Source organism: Psilocybe cubensis, chromosome 7 (assembly GCF_017499595.1).
Source record: "Psilocybe cubensis strain MGC-MH-2018 chromosome 7, whole genome shotgun sequence".
Lineage (NCBI taxonomy): Eukaryota > Fungi > Basidiomycota > Agaricomycetes > Agaricales > Agrocybaceae > Psilocybe > Psilocybe cubensis.
Genome location: NC_063005.1, coordinates 1,278,183 through 1,301,137, shown reverse-complemented (window position 1 = coordinate 1,301,137; position 22,955 = coordinate 1,278,183). Strand labels below are relative to the sequence as shown.

The window sequence follows — 22,955 nt, the reverse complement described above, 5'->3', positions numbered from 1 at the left end:
CTATGATACCATCGTTATGAGGCACAAGGACACCAAAGTCTATCTGCATTCACATATTGAGCGATACCCATTGACCTACGCTGACGGGCGTATTAGCAGTCAAGGCCAGCAGGTTACTGGTTATGGTCACAATGATACCAACAATCACTGGAAGATTATCCCTACCAAAGCTCTCCCAGAGACCGGACGTGGGCGAATTGTGCGAAATGAGGACGTTGTTCAGCTCCTCCATGTCAACACCCAAAGCCATTTGCTCACTCACGATGTCGCCTCTCCATTGATGCCCACGAATCAGGAATTCACCACCTGGCCCAAGGACGACCACAGCAGGCACAACGATACCCTTTTCCAAATCATTTTGACCAGTGGTAGCCCTAATGAGGCATGGAAGACGAAGTCAGGACATTTCAGACTTATCCATATTCCCACCAAAGTTTCGATGTGGACTCACCCTGAGCAACTCCCTGACTGGGCCTTCAAACAGCAAGAAATTAACGGAAACAAGAACCCTGTTGAGAAGACTGCGACATGGTATGTTGACGAAATTGTTACTGAAGGTGAATAAATTTACTTTGATAAATGTTCTCTCGAGTTGACTACTTTTCAGCACTCGAGGATGATCGTGAAGAGGAGAAACAACCAGTCAAGGTTCCCAAGTCCATGAACTTCTTCAGGAAATTCGGCGAACTTCAGCTCCTCATGATGCAACACAATGCCGGGTTGACGGCTTCTCATCCTTATGCCAGCAACCCTATCAACTGGCCATTCCTTCTCAGCGGTATCAGTTTCTGGACAGACAACGATGCTAAGAAGCAAATCTACCTCATCGGTAACATTATCGGCTGGTGGACGTGCACTGTGGCTCTTTCAATCTACGTTGGTATTCTGGGCGCAGACCTTCTTGCTAGACGCCGCGGAATGGACCCAATTCCTGATTGTGAGTTTCATATGCTTGTATCAGACGTGTAATTTGCTAATTGACCGTTATTAGCTGTTCGAAATCGTCTTTGGAACAACACTGGGTTCTTCCTCCTCGTCTGGGCCGTCCACTACGTTCCCTTCTTCTTGATGAATCGTCAACTCTTCATTCATCATTACCTCCCGTCCCACCTTGCTTCCGCCCTTATCGCTGGTGCTGTCCTCAACTTTGTCTTGAGTGAAACCATCAACTATCCCATCTCTGTGATGGGCAACAAGACGAGAGCACGACCTTCGCAATACGCTGATATTGGTCTCAAAGGACCCGTTATCTTTGTTATCTTCAGTTTCATCATGTTCTTGATGTTCGTCTTCATTGCTCCTCTAACTTACGGAACGCCAGGGTAAGTTGATTATGATTTATGAATCTTACTTGTTACTAATTCTACCTTCCTATAGCTTGACTGGCGAGCAAGTCAACAGCAAGAGACTGCTTTCGACTTGGACACTGCACTTTGCGGCCAAAGTGACAGGAGACTCGTAAACATATTGAGCAAAACTTTTTTGAGTTGACCAGTCGGGAGGGGCACGAGACAGCGTTTTAGATACCCCTTATGGACTCCTGTATATAAATATTATTTCCTATGCGCGAGTATAATGAGGGATATTGAGAAAGTCTACGAGGATGAGATGGGGACAGTGTGAACATTGATGAGAAATAGACAACAAGACCACACACTAAAGAGTCCGAAGAGGGAACACGGCAAAGGACTTACTGGTTCTAGCCGCCCATGTACCGAAGAGGTGCTGAGCCGCAGTGAAATCATAGTGCTATATCCTCCTCCCGACCATCATGTTTAACGCTCCACGGCCTGCCCAACGATATACAGGAAGCACCTCCAATGGGTTTGGGGGCAGCTTTGTCGATGAGAACCCTCTCTCAAGTTCTGTTTATGACGACGGACTTGACCCATGGAGTGCCGCACCAAGCCCTAGCCCAACACCGATACCACAAGCGCCATCTTCTGTATTTAATGCAGTCATAGGTGAATAGCCTATTGCACCGAGCGTTTCCGGGCCCAATACTCATTCATAAACTATACAGCCGACGCAACTGTACCATCTATATACCATCGCGCTTATGCTTCTGTCGACCCTGCCAACACAGGAGAAACCTCCGTCAATGCTTTATCCCGGGTTCTGAGTACGTCATCGTTGCCAGCTAGCACGATCGACCGGGTGAGTTTTGCCAGTCAACTGCATTCTCAACACCCATGTTTACTGTTTCTATAGATCGTCAACCTTGTCAGTTCACGTCCTAGAGTGTCGAGGCTCGAATTCTTTGTCGCGTTAGCGTTGGTTGCGCTAGCACAATCAGGGAAAGGTACGCTACCACGTTCGCATCAGCCCTTTTATGTCCTCAGAGGTTTCGTAGACGTTAGCATTGAGCAAGTTGCTGCTCTATCGTCCCAGAATACCCTTCCAGAGCCGACTCTCGACCTCCAAGCTTTATCCACCATAACATCGCCAGCATCTATACCCCGGAGAAATACTAATCAGACTATACGTGCCACTCTTCCAGCTTACTCTTCCGACGATCCGTGGAACTCAAACCCCCGATTCCCTGCCAATACTGGTAACACCTCTTTTGGTGGCGCCATTGATGGACTGCCTACTGGGCAACCTTCTGGATTGGCTGGTACTGGGCTACCTAGTGAATGGTGGAGAAAGGAAGAGAACATCAAGATCACTATTCTGGGCCAGCAAGGGTTCATCTTGAATAGATATACCGTGTATGAAATCCAATCAGACGTAAGGTTTTCTAAATTACATCTGTTATTTATGTCTAAACCTTGCGTAGCGAAGGCAAACTGCTGTCGCTCGTCGATATTCCGAGTTTACGTTCTTGTGGGATGTGCTCGTTCGTCGATATCCCTTCCGCCTCTTTCCAGCATTGCCCCCGAAAAGAGTTGGAGGTGAGCGCAGTCGTGGCCGTGATATCCTTGCTATTGACTGAACCTATTGTAGCCGATGAACAGTTTTTGGAACAAAGACGGTAAGATATACGACATTTAGATCGTTTACGACGTGTTTCTCTGTTACTCACTCTAATGTGTTAGGCGTGGCTTAACCAGAGCCCTCAACTTTGTTGTGTAAGAATACTTTCCAAGATATCTTGGGACGAAACTTACATTCATTGACGCCTAGTAATCACCCCATCATTAAAGAGGATGGAGTATTAGCAGTGTTTTTAAGTGAACCTTCTTTTGAAACATGGCGCAAGCAGTCAGCAATATCTTTGGAAGAAGAGTCAGCATCCCGACGAGTAGACCGGATTGAAGAGATGACAATTCCCAGTGATTTGGAAGACAAACTTGCGTATGATGTTTGACAACATACCCTCCCTTTCTATAACTCAAAGCTTTATTAACAGTGTTGTACGAGGAAAGATTAGTCCTCTAATCGAACAGTGGCAGAGAATTTGCATTCTTGCTGAGCGTATAATCAAACGACGCGAAGCAGCTGCGGTACGAACACCCGCCCTGCGTCGAGCCTTTATCCGGACTCACCTCACTTTGCCTGAACTTTCTCCCTCCTCCACATCTTCATCTCTTCCTCCTGGCTCCCCTCGATCGATGACCGCTTCCCTCTCACAATCATTCTTGGGCTTCAATACCAATCCCAATGTCCTTTCTTCGGATAATCAGGGGGACCTTGCCAGATTAACAAACACACTTCGAGTTGTCGTCGAAGTCAACGAAACGTGTTGGCGAGGGGATGATTGTGAATTGTCGAATGGCGTGCGCTCTGGCTTGAGCCAATTAGCTGCACATACACAACGCCATTCAGAAATTTCGGAATTGCGAGTAAGTAACCCATCTTCAATTGAGTATATCCATGGTCTTATCTATCCTCCAGTCGCGAAGCCTTCAGGACACCACATTGGAGTCGCTCAAGGTAAATTGGTTAGGAACTTCCTTGCAATATAGAGACTTATCTTTGTGCAGGCTCAGAGAGATCTCTATCTTGCCACCCGAGATTTATTCATTCGTCACGATAGACTTTCGCTGGATCAAGTAGAACGTCTCAAAAAACGGATTGAAACTACCTCCGTAAAGCTTGACGGTATTCGAGCAGCACAAAAAGAAAACTGGCAAGAAGAAGCGGAGAAGCTGACAGCCATGATCGAAAAGGACCAAGCCACGATTGCTGCACAGCTCAGTCGCCGTGTTTTTATTCGAGCATGGTGCGGTTACCTCCTGTTGACGTTATCTCTTTATTAATGAGTGTTACTTTTTGTAGCATGTGGCATGAACTGCGCGTTGTGCTTCACAATCGGGAAAATGCTCTTTTGACGCAAGCCGTAAAAGAATTTGCCCATGAAGAACACGAATATGCAGAAAACGTTGCGAATAATTGGGAGTCTCTCTCTGAAGCCGTTGAGAGTATGCCCTTTGAATGAGCTGCAAAATGGACAATGTTGCATTTATGCGTAGTAATGAACTTTTATGACGATCCGAATCCCACTACTTTCAAAACTGAATGTGCCCCCAGTCTGTTTCTGATGCTTGCTTTCATCGCCTTCCGGAGTTATTGGGTCAAGTCTACCTCGTGTCCCAAATAAACGCATTGTCACTGATGGGCGGCCATGGCCTGTTGCCCTTTCTATCCTTTTTGAAAGGACTGGCCACGGTGATACTGCCACCGAGTGGCAATGAGGATGGGCACTCGCGACCACGTGATCTGATCTATATAACCATGCCCTTTCACTGACCACAGCCCCTCATCGATCCTCTCTCTCCGCCACCACTACTTTCGCCTTCTCGCTCTTCTACTAATTGGCTCAACAGGTATGAGATCTGCTTCTACGTTGAGTGACTGACGATTTTACAGGTTCAGACCGCTGTGGAACTTCTAGCAGAGCTGAGCGCGCTCAACCCCACCAACCACTGCCCGCGATGAGTTGCTTTCACCAAGTTTCACCTGTGTAGATCCCACTGACTTGCAGCTGGCCCTCTGACTGCGTGTTTGTGCGTGGTGCGTGCTCTGCCACCACTTCTCCTGCTGTTCGCTGATCGTAATCCAGAGCTTCCGTTAAGCGCGCTGAGTGGCACCCGGCCCGTCTATCCGTACCGGGTTATATTCCGTTGAGATGTCCATGCCTTCTGAGTGCCCACTCCTGCCAACGTTTCTGACCTAGAACATCCTAAGCTGGACCTTCCTTTAGGCTTTGGTGTGTCCCTTCCTTGACTCGTTGTTACCTCATGCTGACCGTTGGCAGAGCGTTTCATTGATTGCAGCGTGGCCAGCGGGACGTTGAGTTCAAGTTGAGTTCATTGCATGTGTGCCTTTCTCGTTCAGTGTTGCCGGCGTTATGTGCTTGCTGAACGACTTGAGATGAGTTTCTATGCTGGTTGAGCATGTGGTGAGTGACAGTCGTACCCGACATTAGGACGTGCCTAATCATTATCATGCAAAGGTTCTCTTGAGATATGTTGGCGCGAAGTTGTTCGTCAGGGTTTATCCAGCATTGAACCAGTCTCGCTCTCTTGAACGGTCTTGCACAAACAAATCATCAGCGTAGTTTCTTCAGCCAAAGCTACTTTGTGTGCATGTCCATGACAAAGCAGTGCATAATCTTGTATGTCAATCATTCCACCGTACTTGCTTAGTTGACCGAGTTTTCTATTTAGAGTTGAGTGACGAGTGAAATCTGCGCAAGAATTTCTCTTGAGAATCAGTTTCATGCAAGACTAACCTGTGAGGTGAACCTTCCCTTTCTCAGTTCGTCGTGCATGTGATTTGCACTTCATGCAGCCACCTTGACCAGATGAAGTGAGTGTATGCAAACTGGAAATCATGTTGCTAAATCGCTCTGCGCCTAAGACGAGTGTACCCGGATGTGGAGCCTTTCTGTTCTCGATGCTTCTATGCGTGTACAAATTCCAGTTCAGGCGAGATGTCTACTCATTCAGCGATTGAAATCTTCAAGAATTTGGTTTTTCTTGCCTGCCGCATGGGTCGTGAGTGTCAATTTTCGGAAATGCTATGCTAACAAGAAATCATGTTCTGAACCATGCTTTAAACTCTGGCAACTCTTGATCTTGGGTATAAGTCTGCGATCGCCTGCAGTCTGGTTATGAAATCATTTCTCGGTGTCTGATCTCAGGTTCTAGGGCTTGTGACGGGCTCTGATTTTTTCTTGTCTACGATGGCATCATCGTGTCCTTATTTTTCGTGAACTCTTCTTATTTGCTCTTCTGATCTTCTTGGGATACCGTTCAATTTATCATCTCGGTTCGCTGCAGCTCATCTTCCTTGGTCGGGCATCTTCCCGGAATTATTTTGTGAGTTTGTGCTATATCCTTAATGAAACTCCACAGGTGGTTTAACGATGCTGAATGGGCAACGGCGGCGAGTTCGTTTATCATCTACTACTTACTTGACCATCCATTGATGATCCAATTACAGGTGTTCGCTCCGGGTATGCGGCCCTCGTAAGTACATTTCTTTCATTGGTTGATTTGGATCTTGATTTCCTTCCACGTTATCGCAAGCATTACTCTACACATATAGAAAAGGTCAGCTGTAAGAAAAAGATGAGTACCGTTGCCAAGTGGGCCTTGATGTCCCTTTACTGAAAGGATTTTATTTTGGCCAGCTTTCGAAAGGTGAAAGGGGCAGGAATTGAGCGTGAGGTCAATTGAAGAATTTGTCACCGTTGCTAATGATAGTCTGCTTCGTGGGAGTTGCATCCACGCCTATCCACTGCTAAGTTCTTCAACTTCTCGCACATGGATTCCACGTGGTTGTAATCAACGAACAGAACTAAAAATTGACTGAAAACTTACAGGAATGTTAAAAATGTAGCATTCTCATTTTTTTCATCTCATGTACCAAAGCTCTCCATCACTTCGAATAAATTTCACGAGACCCACGGTTATGCTCAGCGTGAATTTTCGCATGATAAATGGGGAAATGTCCTCCTAAATAACCACGTTAACGCAAAACATACGAGGGTGCATACACGGCGTTGTTTAAGGAGAGGCTGACGCTAGCATTCTAGAAGTTGGAAAAGGCGGCGGCAAGAGCTTGAATCTTAATTATTGTCATATCAATGTGCAAGTTACAGCCTAGCGGAAACGCGTAGATCAAAACTTTTCGGGTTTTCTTGTATCCATTAATTCCAAAAACTTTTAATGAGATCAGAAGCACGCTCTGCAATGGCGTAGACCGGTGCTTGTGGATGACCGCTGTTGATAAATGGCTGGTACGTGCAGATAGGAGATTACATCAAAAGCTGCTTTTATAGATGCAAAGGAACGTACCATTATTGAGGCGTCAACTATCCTAAGGCCGGAGGCACCTTTTACCAATAAATTAGGATTAACGACCCCATAATCTGCGTCAGGGGCAGACATCGCGGCAGTTCCGACACCGTGTAAGGTGGTAGCAGAAGTGCTGCGAATGTATTGTTCAAGCTCAGCATCAGTGGCATTGACGGCGGGAGCAACTTGAGAAATGATGTAGTCTTTCCAAACTGGAGCTTGGTAGAAAACTTGACTAAGTTTTATAGCTTCTATCATCGCCCGTATGTCAAACTCATCAGTGAAAAATCCGAGGTCAATGATAGGTTTTCCAAAGGGGTCTGTGCTGTTTAATGTCACAGAGCCCCCTAAGCAAAAAATCCGAATAGGCGGTCAACATAAGTACTAGTGTGATAAGGAGGTGCACTTACGAGATTTTGGAGTCACCACGGCTATAGCCATGCCTCCTGTATGTCCTGGCTGGGAAGCTATTGAAAACGCCGACTGAACGCGTCAATGAAACATTTACATTAACGTTCCAATATTGAATGGCAATGCAAAACAAAGACGCACGAACGGCGCAAGCTCCAGATGGGGAGTATTCTGGCCTGCTGATGGATCTCCAAATTCTTTGATGATCGCAGAGTTAGAAGAAAGTCGTGACCATGCAATGAAGTTTGGACCGGGATCAACCAATGGACCTGTTCTGTTGAACTCCCATTGAGCCAATGCCTGGGCCTGAAGGGTAGCATTTGTATCCAAGCTAAGGTATCCATAGTGAGTGTTGGGAAACTCGAGAGAAAACAGCTTTACTTGTCCAAAGGTTTATTCGAGTTCACAGAATACAGAACTGTGGTAATGGGTTGGTCTGTTAAGTTTTGGCCTACACTTGGGAGATGTAACACAGTTGGAATTTGGAGCTTCGCTAGGACGTTGCGGTCTCCTATGCCGGAGTTCATGAGGATTTGAGGCGTATTTATTGGGCCCGCCGACAAGATGACCTCTTTTTCTGCCGTCAGCGTCAATTGGGAGCCTGAGCAAAAAGTATACGTTCATAATCTTAACGTGTCATTTCTAAATATTTACCATCGATTTCAACGTTGTTCAGGGCTGGAATTCCGTGAATTTTTGATCCAGAAATTCGTTTGACCTTTGTATTCAATAATACATGAAGGTTAGGCCGATTTGTAAATGCTGTAGAAAGATAGGCAGTCGCAGCGCTACTTCGGGTTCCATTTCCTATGGTACCTTGAAACCATCCTGTTGACAAAATATATAGCCTGTTTAATATATCGCAACGAGTAGTGTGTTTTGTGTCCACTAACCTAGACCCAACGGTTTCCCGGCGTTCATGTCCAGTAAGAATGGGAATTGGTCAGGAAGTTGATCGGGAACCTCCAAGATCATGTTGTCAATAGTCTGAGGGCTTCCAGGTAGACTTGTAAACATTAACCCGTTAAATCCGTGAACTACAGGGTTAAATTCTCCAGTAGTGTTGTGCTCATCAGACGGGGGTGTCCACTTCTCGTTCTGATAAAAACATCAGCATTGGAACGTACATAAATGAATAGTCTTGCCTTCAAGATGTACGGGAGAATGTTCTTCCAGTTCCATCCGTCATCGCCAGTAATATTTGCCCAACGATCATAGTCATCCATAGACCCCCTCGTATAAAACATGGCATCTAGCATATTAAAATCAACAGTTAGACGTACCACTGTAATTGCTTTAAATGCTTACTGTGAGAACTACATCCTCCAAGGATACGACCTCTAGGGTAGGCCAGTGTACGATTATTGAGACCTATCCCAGGGACCGTGGTGTAGTTCCAGTCGAAGGTTGTCTGTTGTAATTGTACTGAGAAACTGGGTATCATGGCATTCAAAACGCCTTCATTTCTTTTAATAAAATACGTCAAATTAGTGACATAGACGTTAAATGTCAACAACTGACGTTGGCCCCGCTTCTATGACCAGAACGTGAAAATTTGGGTTTTCAGATAGTCTGTTTGCGACAACAGGTCCTGCAGTTCCTCCTATTGGTTTGAGGTCAAAAACCCCGTATCAATACATCAATAAAATAGACCCACCTCCAACGACAATGAAATCGAACGAAGTAGTTGATAATTGACCGATGTTTTGGAACACGGTTGCACTGATACCGGCGAAAAACGCACCAAGCAGCAAGAAAACACAATAGATGTTCTTCATAACGGAAGAAACCTGAGTACACTTTCTGGGGCCTATCCGTAGAGTGTGCTACTCTTTTAGCCATATATGTCACAGCTAATCCCACTCAGGTATCTTTTCGGTCAAGTCATATTCCCGCACCATAGATTCGTCTCGGTTGGTGGTGATACGGGCCGCAAAGTGGGACATTCATCAGGATGATGTGGAGAAAGAAACAATTGCATCCTAAAATAGTGTTATATAACACTATTATGTGAATAATATTTAGGATGCCTAAGTCGTGAACACTGCGATAAAGTTGAAATTAGCTTCAGTAGCGGGTAGGGCGAAGAAAGAGATGCTTTACACCCCCAACAAAGTAGCACATTTCACTCAGCTATTCTGCAGAAAAATGACTGCCATGTGTTGGATCCATAAAGACAATAACCGAGTTGGGAAATAAATGCTAAACGCGGATGAGATGCAACTCATGATCTTCGTCGTTTAAAACGATTCCCAGACGGAATTCCGCACTTTTCTCGGCATTTTGGCTTGCTCAGAATTACATAAGTTGGAAGGTGCATCATACAGAGCACATTGACGCCTTTTTGCAGACATCCCAGTGCTAAATAAAAGCGTATCGTACCTTCACCGCCCTTCTAAATCCTCAGGTTCGTGTGATACTATAAATCCACGTGTTGGCCCATCGGCAGACTCGCATCGAGGATACTGTGCAAACTTAATTTAAGGTCGATAACGACTTCAACAACCTAAAATTGAAATATATGAACATCAATTCAACGAAAATTAGAATAAGAGACTTGGAAAAACCAAACTCACATAGATATTGCAAGTCCCAAAGATTAGTAACTGAGACTGAAGATGGTAGAAATTAAGAAGGACGAGAAAAATTGCAAGCAAGTCGTGGCTTTGAATCCTTTGACAAATACCCGCACTTAGGCATGCCAAAGGTCAATCATTGCAGCGGTTTAACAATTGTGTCAGCCTCAGTATTGTCCGCTATCATCCGCTGAAGATATCTCCAACTAGTCTGACACTATGTAGGGTCACTAATGTCATTTAGCTAGAGGATAGATGACGCACCACCATGAATGTGTCATAAGCAGTAAACAAATATCAAGTTTAGGAAACTTCAAGCATTATTTGGGCCAAAAATCAATGCTATTGTTTAGGCTAACGGTAGAGGAACCTGCGCCCTTCCCCGCGGCAGTAAATGCGACATTTCACTATACGTATGACGATTGATCCATCCACTCCGGTCGGTATCCTCAGCAAAATAAGGAATTCAGATAAGCTCAGCGTGTTGAAGGATAATAATAGAGAGCTGAATATTCCTACAAAGTCACGTAGTTGGAAGCTTGCCTTGACGTTCGGATCGTTCCCAGAGTTGTCCCAGATAAACTGGATTGACCAATCTCGCAGCCTCCAGTCAAAAGCCCAAACCCGACGCCAACATCATGATATGAATACCAGAACACTGGAAGTGGTTGTCTAGAGACATTCAGAACGAAATTATTTCCAGGTGCAGGAGAATGGACATAAGTATGTGAGAAAGGGGTTTAACGGTGCACCTGAACTTGGGAGAAATATACAAACGCTGCCGAAGACTGATACACAGTACATAGATCAGCGTAGAGAGGTAAGCATCACTCACCCGTGCGCCTTAGCACTCCGATTGCTTGTTGCATGATAATAAACAGATTCCAAAAAAAAGAACATGGGGGACGAAACAAATTTGTGAGACCCGTCTGATTATGGTGGCGGTGCCATTGCCAGGAAGTGCCAGGACTCGCGATCACATGATATAATTCATTTAACACGCCTTTGACACAGGGGCGCGCTTCGCTTCTTTCATCCTTGAGAGAAGTAGGAATATAGTCACCGAAAAAAACTTCTATACATTCCTAACTAACCTTCAATTATGATCATACCGGCGTTTTGATACCTGCAAAAATGATTGACGCTGCCTCGCCTGCCCCCCCGATCCGCCAATGAGTTATGTTTCTGCATGGATGTTACTGATCCCCATCTTACAGACATACTGGCGGACATCTTTTAGGAGGCATTCATAACTGTGCCCTTCGTTGCTGGCTGATAGACCTCTAGTATAACATTGAGTCCCATTAGGCGCAAAGAGTGGCACCAGGCTCGCCATATGGCTCCGATTTTGCCTTGAGGTCCATTCCTGTAAAAGTTTCTGACTGAGAATTTTGGGCAGAGATATGTGTCTATGTCCCTTTTGACGAGCCTTTCCTTCTTCATTGATCCTATTGGTCATGGCATGGTCATGGTACTACGTGTCTGAGTGAGAGGTTTGAAAGTCGATTTTTGTTGGTTTCTGGAAGTTAATTAATATCTTTATAACTATTCACATCATTATGTCTTGCAGAGTACTGTATTTATATATTCACGGTCATTCAAACAAACGAAATGAGTTCAGTTTATGCCCTTGGCAATAACACAGCCACACGGAGTTTAATCCACTTCCATATTCGACCGTGGGAATTCCGATCAAAAATTTACCTTCTTGCTAAGGTCAGTGGCTTTCAGTGACATAGATAATTTGGGCTTTGTCTCAAGGATACGTTCCGAATGCGCAAACAACTCGACCCTCGAATTCCTATCCTCATCAACAATAATGTTAAGAAGAACCATAGATCTTTCATTGTCCTTGTTGGTGACAAAGGACGAGACCAGGTTTGTACAAATAACAATACAGTATTATTACCTGCTAAAATTGAAAATCCTTCATTAGATCGTAAATCTTCACTTCCTGCTTTCACAAGCGCGTGTTTCTGCTCGACCATCCGTATTATGGTGCTATAAGAAAGAACTTGGGTTCACCAGTCACCGCAAAAAGAGAGAAGCTAAAATCAAGCGCGATGTGAAAAGAGGTATCCGTGAGGCGAATGAACAGGATCCTTTCGAGATTTTTGTTACCGTTACCGACATTCGTTATACGTGAGTTGTTTGCAGCACCCCAAATTCATGGTCGACTTGTCTGATCTCTGTGTCCGGCTCAATTGTTTGCTCTCTTGTACAAACCCTCCATTTTGGACAATCTTTCGTCTACACCTTGCACAGGTACTACAAAGAATCGCACAAAATTCTCGGAAATACATACGGCATGTGTGTCCTTCAAGACTTTGAGGCTATCACGCCCAACCTGCTCGCCCGAACAATTGAAACGGTGGAAGGTGGTGGTTTGGTTGTTTTGCTGCTCAAGACCATGACTTCGTTGAGACAGTTGTATACAATGACCATGGTAAGCCGTGGTTGTGTTGCCTATTGCTTAATATCTGAACTCATGGCATATCAGGACGTGCATTCGCGGTACAGAACTTCATCACACGATTCCGTGGTAGCCAGATTCAACGAACGCTTTATCCTTTCTCTTGGATCATGTCCTGATTGTCTGGTACTGGACGACGAACTCAACGTCCTCCCCATATCTCGCGGAAAGGACATTAAACCCATCGAGGACACTCCTGGAAAGAACAAAGAATCGGATTCCGCGGAAACCCAACTTGTGGAGCTGAGGGAATCGCTTGCCGATGTCAAACCTGCTGGGGAGCTCGCCAAGCTCGCAAAAACTATTGATCAGGCACAGGCCATTCTCACATTCATCGACGCTATTGCTGAAAAGACCCTCTCGTCCACTGTTACTCTCACCGCTGCTCGCGGTCGTGGTAAAAGTGCGGCCCTCGGCCTGGCCATTGCGGCCGCTTTGGCTCATGGATATGCCAACATCTTTGTCACAAGTCCTAGCCCTGAGAATCTGAAGACACTCTTTGAGTTTGTATTTAAGGGTTTGGATGCGCTTGGCTATGAAGAACATCTCGACTATGACATCGCAGTTGCACAAAATCTGGGCGAAAACAAGGAGGAGTCGAGCAAATCAGTAGTAAGAGTGAATGTATTCAGGGATCACAGACAAACAATTCAAGTGAGTTTTTATTCTTGCTCATCGTTTTCTGCGCGCTCAATATACCACGTCATGAAGTATATCCAACCCCAAGATGCTCATGTTCTAGGACAAGCGGAACTGGTGATCATCGACGAAGCTGCTGCCATTCCTCTACCCTTAGTCCGCAATCTCATCGGCCCTTACCTGGTATTTATGGCTTCCACGATCAATGGTTACGAGGGTACTGGAAGATCACTTTCTCTAAAACTTATTCAACAACTCCGCGAGAGCACCAGACCTTCCCTGACCAAAGACGCTGGCCATAACGACAAAGAAGAGTCAGCGACTGCTTCTTCGAGCAAGAAACCTACTATCAAGGCAGCTCCTAAATCACGCACACTCCGCGAGATCAAACTGGAGACTCCCATACGTTACTCTGCGGGTGATCAAATTGAAAAGTGGTTAAATGGTTTGCTGTGTCTCGACGCAACAATCCTTCCACGCTCCAGTGCCCAAGGGTGTCCCCATCCATCACAATGCGAGCTATTCTACGTGAGCCGCGACACATTGTTCAGCTACCATCCTGCATCTGAGCTGTTTTTGCAACGAATGATGGCCCTCTATGTAGCTTCGCATTACAAGAATCAGCCAAATGACCTACAACTCCTGTCTGACGCCCCAGCCCATCATTTGTTCGTTCTTTTGCCCCCCATTAAGGATGATGAAACACATTTACCAGAACCCCTTGTTGTGCTACAAGTCGCCCTGGAAGGCCAAATTAGCAAAGAGGCCATCATGGAAGGACTCGGAAGAGGCATGAGAGCAGGCGGTGACATGATTCCTTGGTTGATCTCCCAGCAGTTCCAAGAGAATGCCTTTGCAAAATTGAGTGGAGCCAGAGTGGTCAGAGTCGCTTGTCATCCAGACTATGCTAATGTGAGTTATGCCGTTCTTGTATACTCATTTGTTACTAAACACTTCTCCACATAGATGGGTTATGGATCAAGGGCCCTCAAAGCCTTGAATTCCTTTTATAGTGGCGAATATTTCAACCTGGACGAATCAGCCAAGCCAGAGACCCATTACCCAGACCCTTCAGCAGTTGAACCTGTAAGTTGTTGCGATTTGGACGCAAGTGACTTTGTATCTTACAAAAATTCCAAACCTTAGGGTGTCGATCTTCTTACAGAAAATCCTACTGTCCGTGCCCCATCAGCGATGCCTCCCCTCCTCCAACGTCTTACTGAGCGTAAACCCGAAAATCTTGATTATCTCGGCGTGTCGTATGGCTTGACGCCTCAATTGCTCAGGTATGTGTGTGGTTTGAACCTTTCTGGTGTAGATAGGCTGATGTTCTTGTAGATTCTGGAAACGCGCTGGCTATGTGCCTTTATATGTGCGTCAGACGGCCAGCGAGTTGACTGGTGAACACACTTGCGTCATGGTCCGAGGACTAAATAGCTCGGTTGAAAGTGAAATGGCCTGGCTACACGAGTTTGCGAAAGGTCTCGTTACCCATTTTTATTCCTCGAGCTAGGTTCTAACCAAAGGTTAGATTTCAGAAGGCGTTTCCTGACATTACTTTCATACAAATTCCGTGAATTTGGAAGCGTGACTTCATTAAGCATTTTGGAGGCTGCGAACGCTGGAATCAAAGACGATGCCAACGATACTGGTAAAAACTACTCCTCGCGAATGAAGACCCATTGCTAATTATCTTCTCAGTTTTAACACCTCAGGAGCTTGCTATTCGGTTTACACCTTTCGATCTCAAGCGTCTTGAGTCATATGCTAACAATATGCTCGATTACCATGTTATTCTTGACCTTATGCCATCCATCGCCGATCTGTACTTCCAAAAGCGATTAGGTGCCCCTGCCACTGCTGACGAGGCTCAAACTACGGAAGGACCTGTGAGATTAACCGCCGTCCAGAGCAGTATCTTGCTTGCTATTGGTCTACAAAGAAAGACTATAGAAGATCTTGAGGTAGGCTATCTTTATTTAAGGTTCTGACCATTTTATCCATAAAGTTAACTCGTCGTCATCTAGGTTGAGCTTCAACTCCCTGCCGCCCAAACATTGGCACTCTTCGCAAAAATGATCCGCAAGATTAGCAAACGTCTCATTGATATCCGTAAAGCTGCCATCAGCGCAGAGCTCCCTCAGGCGAAAGTAACTCCGCTTGGTGATTCAACTCGTCTTGAAGATATGGAAGGCGTTGCGACGACGATGCTAGACGAGTTAGACGAAGCTGGTAATGAGGTGACCACTGCGTTGAAAGAGAGACAGAGAGAGATGATTAACGCTCTAGACCTTAAGAAGTAAGCAACTTTTTTATGATTACTCGTATAGCTACATGGACTATCTTTATTGACATCTTGGCCATTCAGGTATGCTATTAATGATAGCGGAGCTGATTGGAGTCTCGCCGAGGCACAGATCGCGAACCCCGGGAAGTCGACAACTGTGAGCGTCAAGTCTACTGTGACTGTCGGCCAAAAGAGAAAAGCTGAAGAGGGAGCACCTGCTTCGAATGCTGGAGGACCGAAGGAGAAGAAGAACAGGCGAAGCATGAAGAAGTCAAAGCAATAAAAGACATTGTGCTGCTCCTTTTGTTATATTTTTGTATTCTGTTTTGTTTTCAGTGGGGATATATCTGTACCAACGAACCTATAAGGCAAGGTTCCCAGGGCTACAGCAAAAAGTATAATAGAACTCTCTCTTCGGATTGGATGCATTGTTGCTATGATTCCATGGGTTTGCGTACCCAAAATATGTAATTGCATTCCAAAGCACCCCAAGCATCTTTTGGCGCAAGGTGCCAGCGAGCTTGAAAAGGATTGTATATCAAGCCACGTAGTTCTGCCTCCATTCGAGGCAAATAATTGCTACCAGAAGGCGTGGATATCCATGGCCTCGATGATGATGAACCTGATAGTGGGTTAGATTTGTCTTGCTGAGGGTAGTCGCGGAAAAACTGGACGAGTTCGGAGGGTTTGATATATTTCGAGTAGGTGTGCGTCCCCTGGGAAACTTGTCGTAGAACATCCTCCGCCATGAAGATGGTAAGTGCATAGGCAAGAGGCGTCCTTGATATTGTGGACAAAAAGAGATGACCTCCAGGCTTTGAAAACCGATGGTTAATATAAAAATCTAGATCCGGCACATTAGCTATACCTTCAAAAGCTCAGCACAAGTAGCAAGAAAAGTGGCTGGATTATCGACATGTTCTAGGACTTCCATGGAGCATACGACATCATATCGTTTGGGATTGGGAAGCAAGTTCTCGGCAGAAGTGTGGAGGTAGGAAAGATTTGGCGTTGTTCCTTCAGGAGATAGCTTGGGGTCTGCGGCAGCATGCAAAGACGCGATTGCAATGTTAGACTCGGACGCGTCTATACCTGTAGTTTTGGCTCCCAACCGCGCCAGACTCTAGAAGCAAAAACATCATATAAAAGAGATGTTTATAAAGAAATAACTCTAACCTCCGAGAGCAATCCTCCACCACAGCCAACGTCCAATACATCCAACCCGGTTAACATGTCACCACTATCCAGGTCCGGATTTTCTGCCTGAGCCACCTCAAGCATCTTTTCGCGGATGAATTGAATTCGTACGGGGTTCATCTTGTGCAGAAAATTGAATTCTCCTTTCTCGTCCCACCATTCTGAGGAAAGTTTTGAAAAGTGAGCAATTTCATCAGTGTTGACTGAATTAGTCCCGGTGGTGGAGGCGCTAGCAGAATGGATGGTGCGAACTCCCTGTGAATGATGATTGAAACGTAGAGACGATGTCCATTTTGATGCATTTCGTGTTCTCCTAAGGATGGAGGTCATTATAGTGAGCGTGAGCGTGAGCACTGATGAAAGTAGTAACAGAGTGGGTCTGAATCCGGCCAATTGTTCCGAGGCTCCTTTCCCCAATTACATGAAATTATGGCGGCAGCGCGGTTTGTCTCATTCTCTCTTAACTAGAGGCATCGTGAAACCAGACAAAGTGGTCCAACTTCTGAATTTACTATGGATATAGTGGGAAATGATTTTCTGGCTTAAAGTAAACTACATATGTAACAGTAACCAAGCGGCTGTCAAAGACACAAAGAAAGTAAATCAAGTTAAAGCAAAATAGCACCACGTTCAACAGCACGTTCGATAGTCCCTGATTTAGAATATAACTCCCTACGTTTGCTTCGGCTCAGGTGAGGGCTATCATCGTGGTTCCTAATGTAATAAGCCCAATCCGCAGTGGTGTCAACCTCGGTGCGTGAGTAGCCATTGCCTAGAAAAGCGAAACGATTTCCGTTGTACTTGACATCCCAATCGTCGTATCGCGGCTCGGCGATAGCTTCGAGGTAATGCATAGTGCTTCCTGGCCACAGAGCAGTCACTTTCCCTGTGACGCTGTTAGCCTTATACCACGAGCGACATTCTTGTTGCCAGACCGTGTCTTTCATGAAGTTATCCTTGTGTTCGATGAAGTCTTCCACAGCCTCGAGTTTGGGGGAAAAACTGTGGATATTTTCGGTCTGCCATCGGTCCATTAATTTGCAGATGTAATCTGCTTGCGCTTCTGCAAGACCAAAGATAATGAGAAATATCATTTTCCCATACTGAGATCTTCTCACCTATCGAAATCAGAACCGGACCGTTTCCAATGGGACTGTTTGGACCAATGAACATGAAATAATTAGGGAATCCACTGGCAGCGAGTCCAAGGTACGATTTAGACTCTTTTGCCCATGCCTCACGAAGATCCCCTTGAGTACCAATAATAGGAAACCGAGGCACATATGAAGTGTCAAAGCCTGTTGCGCAAATTAAGACATCAATTGCATGCTCTTGACCGTTTTCGCCGACACATCCTTTTTCTGTGATCTCCGTGATGTTACCGTGCACTACATCCACCTTCTTGGAAACAAGAGTCTCCAGGTAGTTGATGCCTGGGGTCATTCGACGACAGCCTACTGCCCAGCTAGGAATGACTATTTTCTCCAATGCGTCATTCTGGAGTTTCTCCTTCATAGTCGCCACGGTCGCGGAGAATGTCGCCTTTTGGACATCGGAATCGGCAATGAACATGGGAAATAGGGCATTTAAAGAAGATTCCAGCTCTTTTCGATACTCTATGTGAGCGTCAGGGTTGGTCTCAAAGGTGGTAAGCTCTTCTTGGGAATAAGCACGTTGTTCTATACTTTGAGATGGAAAAACCCATGTAGGTCCGCGTATGAAAGTCGTTATTTTGCTCGCCTGTGAGCTAATAGCTGGAAGGACTTGGATTGCAGAGGATCTATATCATCTCATATGTAAGCAAGGGCGACAAAGGTGAAGGTAGAAAACGTTTACCCATTACCAATTAACCCAACGTGCTTTCCGTTAAGGTCTACCGTAGTATCCCATCGGGCGGTATGAAGCAGTTCGCCTTTGTACTTGTGGAGTCCCGGTATGTCGGGCCATTTCCAGGCATTCAAAACTCCGGCTGCATTGACAAGAATGTCACAGGAATCTTGGATCACATTTCCATTTGATAAATTGGCGATTTCTACATCCCAGCCACCTTTCTTGTCATCCCATGTCGCCTTTGAGACTTGATGCTTCAGTTTGATGTATTTTTCGAGTTCGTACTTCTTGGAAAAGTTTTGAAAATAGCGCTGAATTTCTTCGGATCCGGAATATACCGAAGACCAATGTGGATTGGGTTCAAAACTCCATGTATAAATATGGGCTGCAACGTCACAAGCACACCTACAGGCCAATGAATGACTGGATCTCAAAAGACTACCGACTGCTTACCCAGGATATTTGTTTTCGTGCCATGTTCCAGAGATATCGTCATTCTTCTCGTAAATCACAAGTTCAAAGTTTCGGAAGGAACGCTGCAACTTGTACGCCAATAGGAGTCCAGAAGCGCCTGCGCCGATGCATATTACTTTGAGGCGACGTTCATGATGAATCGGTTGGCTGTATCGGTACTGTGTGTCGGATGCAGAGCCTTGTGGAAGAGCGGGAGTACCGTCGTTTGCCATTACGATTTGAGGACGTCGTTCAGATGTGTTGCTAAAACTTAATGAATCTTTCGCCATTATATGCAAAATGGGAAAGGAGAGTCCGGCAGTGAATCTCAGAGACGTCAAATGGTGTGAATGACCATGATCATATGCTGGATTGGATGTCTATACCTTAGATAGAGGGTGGAATCACTGTCGTCGTGGTTATGGAATACTGCAGCAGGTCTTGGATTAGACTGGGAACCCATGATTCACAGGTGATTGATCATTGGAGCTCGATAGTAATCTGTAATGTAGTCATCAATTTATTCTAGGCTACAGCAGTTTTAATATCGGCCGGCTTACTGCTCTATATCTCAGGCGTCTGAAAAAAAGCACACAAAGAAGGCTGCATCATCGTAATGGAATCTGTATCCGGACAGTGTGCGGAAAAGAAGCTGGGACTCAAAGTACCAACGAGGGACCACGGCTTCCGTTGGTCAATAGGTTAACGTGATGAAACCTAGCAAATGAAATCCCTGTAGATTTTCATAAAGAGTTTCGAATGTTTTATCAGTGGACGAGAGACCATGGCATAATGAAATTGCATACATTCGGCAGGGGCATTTTGACCTGGGAAATGTATCATATTTGTTATAGTCTGAGAAGGGGTCTAGCGGCGTTCAGTAGGAGACTGGTGATCAGATTTTCTCGAAGAGTTGCGTTGAAGAATTATGCAAGAGAAGGACATCTTGATGAATATGGTTGAGTGTCAACATCATTGAACAAAGTAGAAAATAGAGAGAAAAAAGTCACATCAGGGGTTGATAACGCAGTTAAGTTAGGGGTTTACTTATTATAAACTAACCAGGGCAAAAGCCTAAACCAAAAATAGGGTAGTAAGGAGAATTACCAGACGGCGTCAGGTAATTCTCGTTAAGTTAGACAGTCATTGTAACGATCGTTTTGGTAGGCATTTGCAATTCTGAAGACCAAAAAGTCATAGATTATCGCAAGATGATCGTATTACATGTAACGAACATAACCGCCGTTCAATTGGAATCGAGTGTGGCAAAAAAATTCCCAACATACCTGCAATACATCTGCAGTGGCTCCTGGCATGTTACTTGATTACCAAGAGTTACATTCTTGTTTTGAAATGAGGCTTCTCATAAATTCGTCCTCCACTTCATCGAGTCTTGAGAAAAAAATCGGACGCTTTCACTTTCCAGAATCAGTGATCTTTGATTTAGCACATTATGCAGATAACCTACTAGCTCTATACAAAACACCACCAGTCAGCAAAACTTCTGGATATTGGAATCCAACCATGCAACTATTGCGTGTGTATGGTTTCCATGCGCGCAGTTGAACCAAATTGACTTTGTGAACAAAACTTCGAAGGTACATGTCGGCATTTGTAAAGAAGTCGCAGCATGCCCGAACAAAGCAATTTTCTAAGTAGCAAGGCTTTGAAGTGGGGAGAATAGTTTTGCCAGTTGAATGCAAATTGAACACATCGAGGTTGTAGTCAGCCTTATTGAAGAAAGCCTCCTCTGAAGTTTGACGTTTCACTGACTTTACGCCTACTAAAAAGAAAGAAATTGTAAAACAGCATCTGGAGAACCAAGTTATGAAAAAGGAACTCGCACGTTACGAATTGCTGTAAGTATCATACACCCGGTTTGCATTAGATGGCAGCTAATCATTGGTCAAATATATGCGGAACCATGCAGCGTTCAGCAAGGAACCAGTACCTCCGAGTCGAATTGCCACGAATCGAACATCGCTAGTGCAGGACCCGGATAACATTCATATCTGAATGCTTTAGATGACATTATCGATTAGTATCGAGTTGCGTTTTCGAGATTTCCCATGTTGTAGGCCCTAAATGTGATTGGTTTCGCATAACTGATGTAGTTCTGTGAGTAGAATTGGGCGAAGAACATGAGAGATCACGTGTAGGGTACTTCAATTTTGAGTCCGTGTGTTGAGACTCAAGAGTCTTCCACGGTCGACATTTTGCTTGAATATGCCTTCCGGAACACCAGGCAAGAGCGACCTCTTACTCTCTCAGGTCATTTTCTCTCTCCCGACCTGTTCATCCTTGGACACGTTGTTCCTACCGGTCTGGGGCTCTCCTTTCTGTCGCAACCTGTCCTACTAGCCTATATTCCATCATTTCCCACGAATTTGACTCATGATGGCATACGCATTGTGTACACTGAACGCCGTTCGCCCACCCGATTTTCCAGATCACGTGGGTGTTTAGCTCGCGGCAGATGGTGGCTGGTTCAACATCCTCTTGGCATCCACCAAGACACCTCGTCAGGTTTACTTATGTCTCTGAGATGGACATGTAGTTACTGTAAAGCGCCATATACTCACGGCACTTAGAACGCGATTGTTACCAACCTCTTGTTGGAGAACGGAAGTGATCAGTTGAAATAGTCTTTAAGTTCTTCTTAATGATTACACAAGATTTCCTTTTAAACACTCTACAATATGAATAGTATGACTATATTCTGTCCTTAATTTCATTTCTAGTGCTAATGCAACTGAGTGTGTCAATAGTATAATGTTTGAATTACCTAGAAACGATGCCAATTTGAACAATCATGTCCAAGTCCACTTCGATTCACGCGGTCAACCACAACACATGTTTAGGGATGTTTGATGATGACTCCGTTTGGTTAGAATCGCGTTCTAAGTGCCGTGAGTATATGGCGCTTTACAGTAACTACATGCCCATCTCAGAGACATAAGTAAACCTGACGAGGTGTCTTGGTGGATGCCAAGAGGATGTTGAACCAGCCGCCATCTGCCGCGAGCTAAACACCCACGTGATCTGGAAAATCGGGTGGGCGAACGGCGTTCAGTCATTGTGTACGTCTCTTCAGCGACTTAGTTTTAACTTTTACGACTTGCAGGTCCTATTTCGATCAAGGGTATTTCCAGAGTAAGGTTTACATCTCCCCATTTCTTTAGCTTGCTCATATCTTTCAAGGGCGCTCTAGTCCATTATTCTGAGGAAATGGCGGACAACTTTACCGCTCCAAGTTTACCTTTCGGCCATTTCGCTGTTTTGATATCATTGTCTGATGTAGAAAGCCTTAATTCCTTGAATTGCCCTGATTTTCTGCGACAGGAATGTCACCAATTCTTCGGTGGAAGTGGATATTTATACTTTGGTTCGAGCTAAAGGTGCTGTTTCGGCAGTAAGTGCTGTTCACTTGGAATTTTAACATCTCGATATTTTTTTTAAGTTTCTGTTCTCTTTGTATTCAACGGCATGTAGTATAAACAGTGAATACTCTAATCCAGCTGCTTTTGTCCAGTGCTCAATATATTCTCAACTCAAAGCTCCATCAGTTGAGTCTCATCTCATACAACATCAATTTGGTCAAGTGAGCGCAAATAAAAGTCTTCTCAACTACAACTCTGCAATGTTGAATAACTCTGTGAACAACATTTTGTGGTTCATCGATGAGGGTGTTCCAGTTTCTCCTGGATATCTGTTGACCGTCCTGCATCCGTACAACGCTATAGATAATATTTCCAGCCCTGGAAACACCCCTAGCAATGCTACTAGCGCAGGTATGGACAACAACCCTCCCAATAATATCCTTGTCGTGTTCGTGTATTCAA

At 45.0% G+C, this 22,955-nt stretch overlaps 5 protein-coding genes across 5 annotated transcripts; 2 read left to right on the top strand and 3 right to left on the bottom strand.

Annotated features, from left to right (window-relative positions):
* Nucleotides 1-1,771: 1,771 nt before the first annotated feature.
* On the top strand, nt 1,772-4,381 carry JR316_0007945 (Sorting nexin MVP1; the record flags this gene model as incomplete). Its single annotated transcript, XM_047893665.1, has 12 exons — nt 1,772-1,964; nt 2,024-2,157; nt 2,212-2,302; nt 2,354-2,730; nt 2,780-2,894; nt 2,947-2,974; nt 3,039-3,071; nt 3,127-3,297; nt 3,353-3,785; nt 3,838-3,876; nt 3,927-4,165; nt 4,222-4,381. 12 exons carry the CDS (start codon nt 1,772-1,774, stop codon nt 4,379-4,381), a joined length of 2,013 nt encoding a protein of 670 aa, XP_047746980.1.
* A 2,600-nt stretch (nt 4,382-6,981) lies between these two features.
* On the bottom strand, nt 6,982-9,436 carry JR316_0007944 (Pyranose dehydrogenase 3; the record flags this gene model as incomplete). The annotated part of the gene is made up of 12 exons (XM_047893664.1): nt 6,982-7,052; nt 7,114-7,186; nt 7,248-7,594; nt 7,658-7,730; nt 7,800-7,989; nt 8,040-8,259; nt 8,313-8,486; nt 8,552-8,756; nt 8,786-8,910; nt 8,967-9,124; nt 9,180-9,261; nt 9,316-9,436. 12 exons carry the CDS (start codon nt 9,434-9,436, stop codon nt 6,982-6,984), a joined length of 1,839 nt encoding a protein of 612 aa, XP_047746979.1.
* Nucleotides 9,437-12,007: 2,571 nt separating this feature from the next.
* JR316_0007943 (RNA cytidine acetyltransferase) lies at nt 12,008-15,916 on the top strand (the record flags this gene model as incomplete). The annotated part of the gene is made up of 12 exons (XM_047893663.1): nt 12,008-12,112; nt 12,171-12,376; nt 12,500-12,680; nt 12,735-13,361; nt 13,419-14,258; nt 14,313-14,432; nt 14,493-14,632; nt 14,685-14,827; nt 14,878-14,997; nt 15,048-15,310; nt 15,374-15,645; nt 15,715-15,916. 12 exons carry the CDS (start codon nt 12,008-12,010, stop codon nt 15,914-15,916), a joined length of 3,219 nt encoding a protein of 1,072 aa, XP_047746978.1.
* A 151-nt stretch (nt 15,917-16,067) lies between these two features.
* JR316_0007942 (Ubiquinone biosynthesis O-methyltransferase) lies at nt 16,068-17,160 on the bottom strand (the record flags this gene model as incomplete). The annotated part of the gene is made up of 3 exons (XM_047893662.1): nt 16,068-16,448; nt 16,502-16,756; nt 16,810-17,160. 3 exons carry the CDS (start codon nt 17,158-17,160, stop codon nt 16,068-16,070), a joined length of 987 nt encoding a protein of 328 aa, XP_047746977.1.
* A 278-nt stretch (nt 17,161-17,438) lies between these two features.
* Nucleotides 17,439-19,346, bottom strand: JR316_0007941 (Putative sterigmatocystin biosynthesis monooxygenase stcW; the record flags this gene model as incomplete). The annotated part of the gene is made up of 4 exons (XM_047893661.1): nt 17,439-17,893; nt 17,949-18,610; nt 18,667-19,065; nt 19,114-19,346. The coding sequence occupies 4 exons, from the start codon at nt 19,344-19,346 to the stop codon at nt 17,439-17,441; spliced, it is 1,749 nt and encodes a 582-aa protein (XP_047746976.1).
* Nucleotides 19,347-22,955: the final 3,609 nt, after the last annotated feature.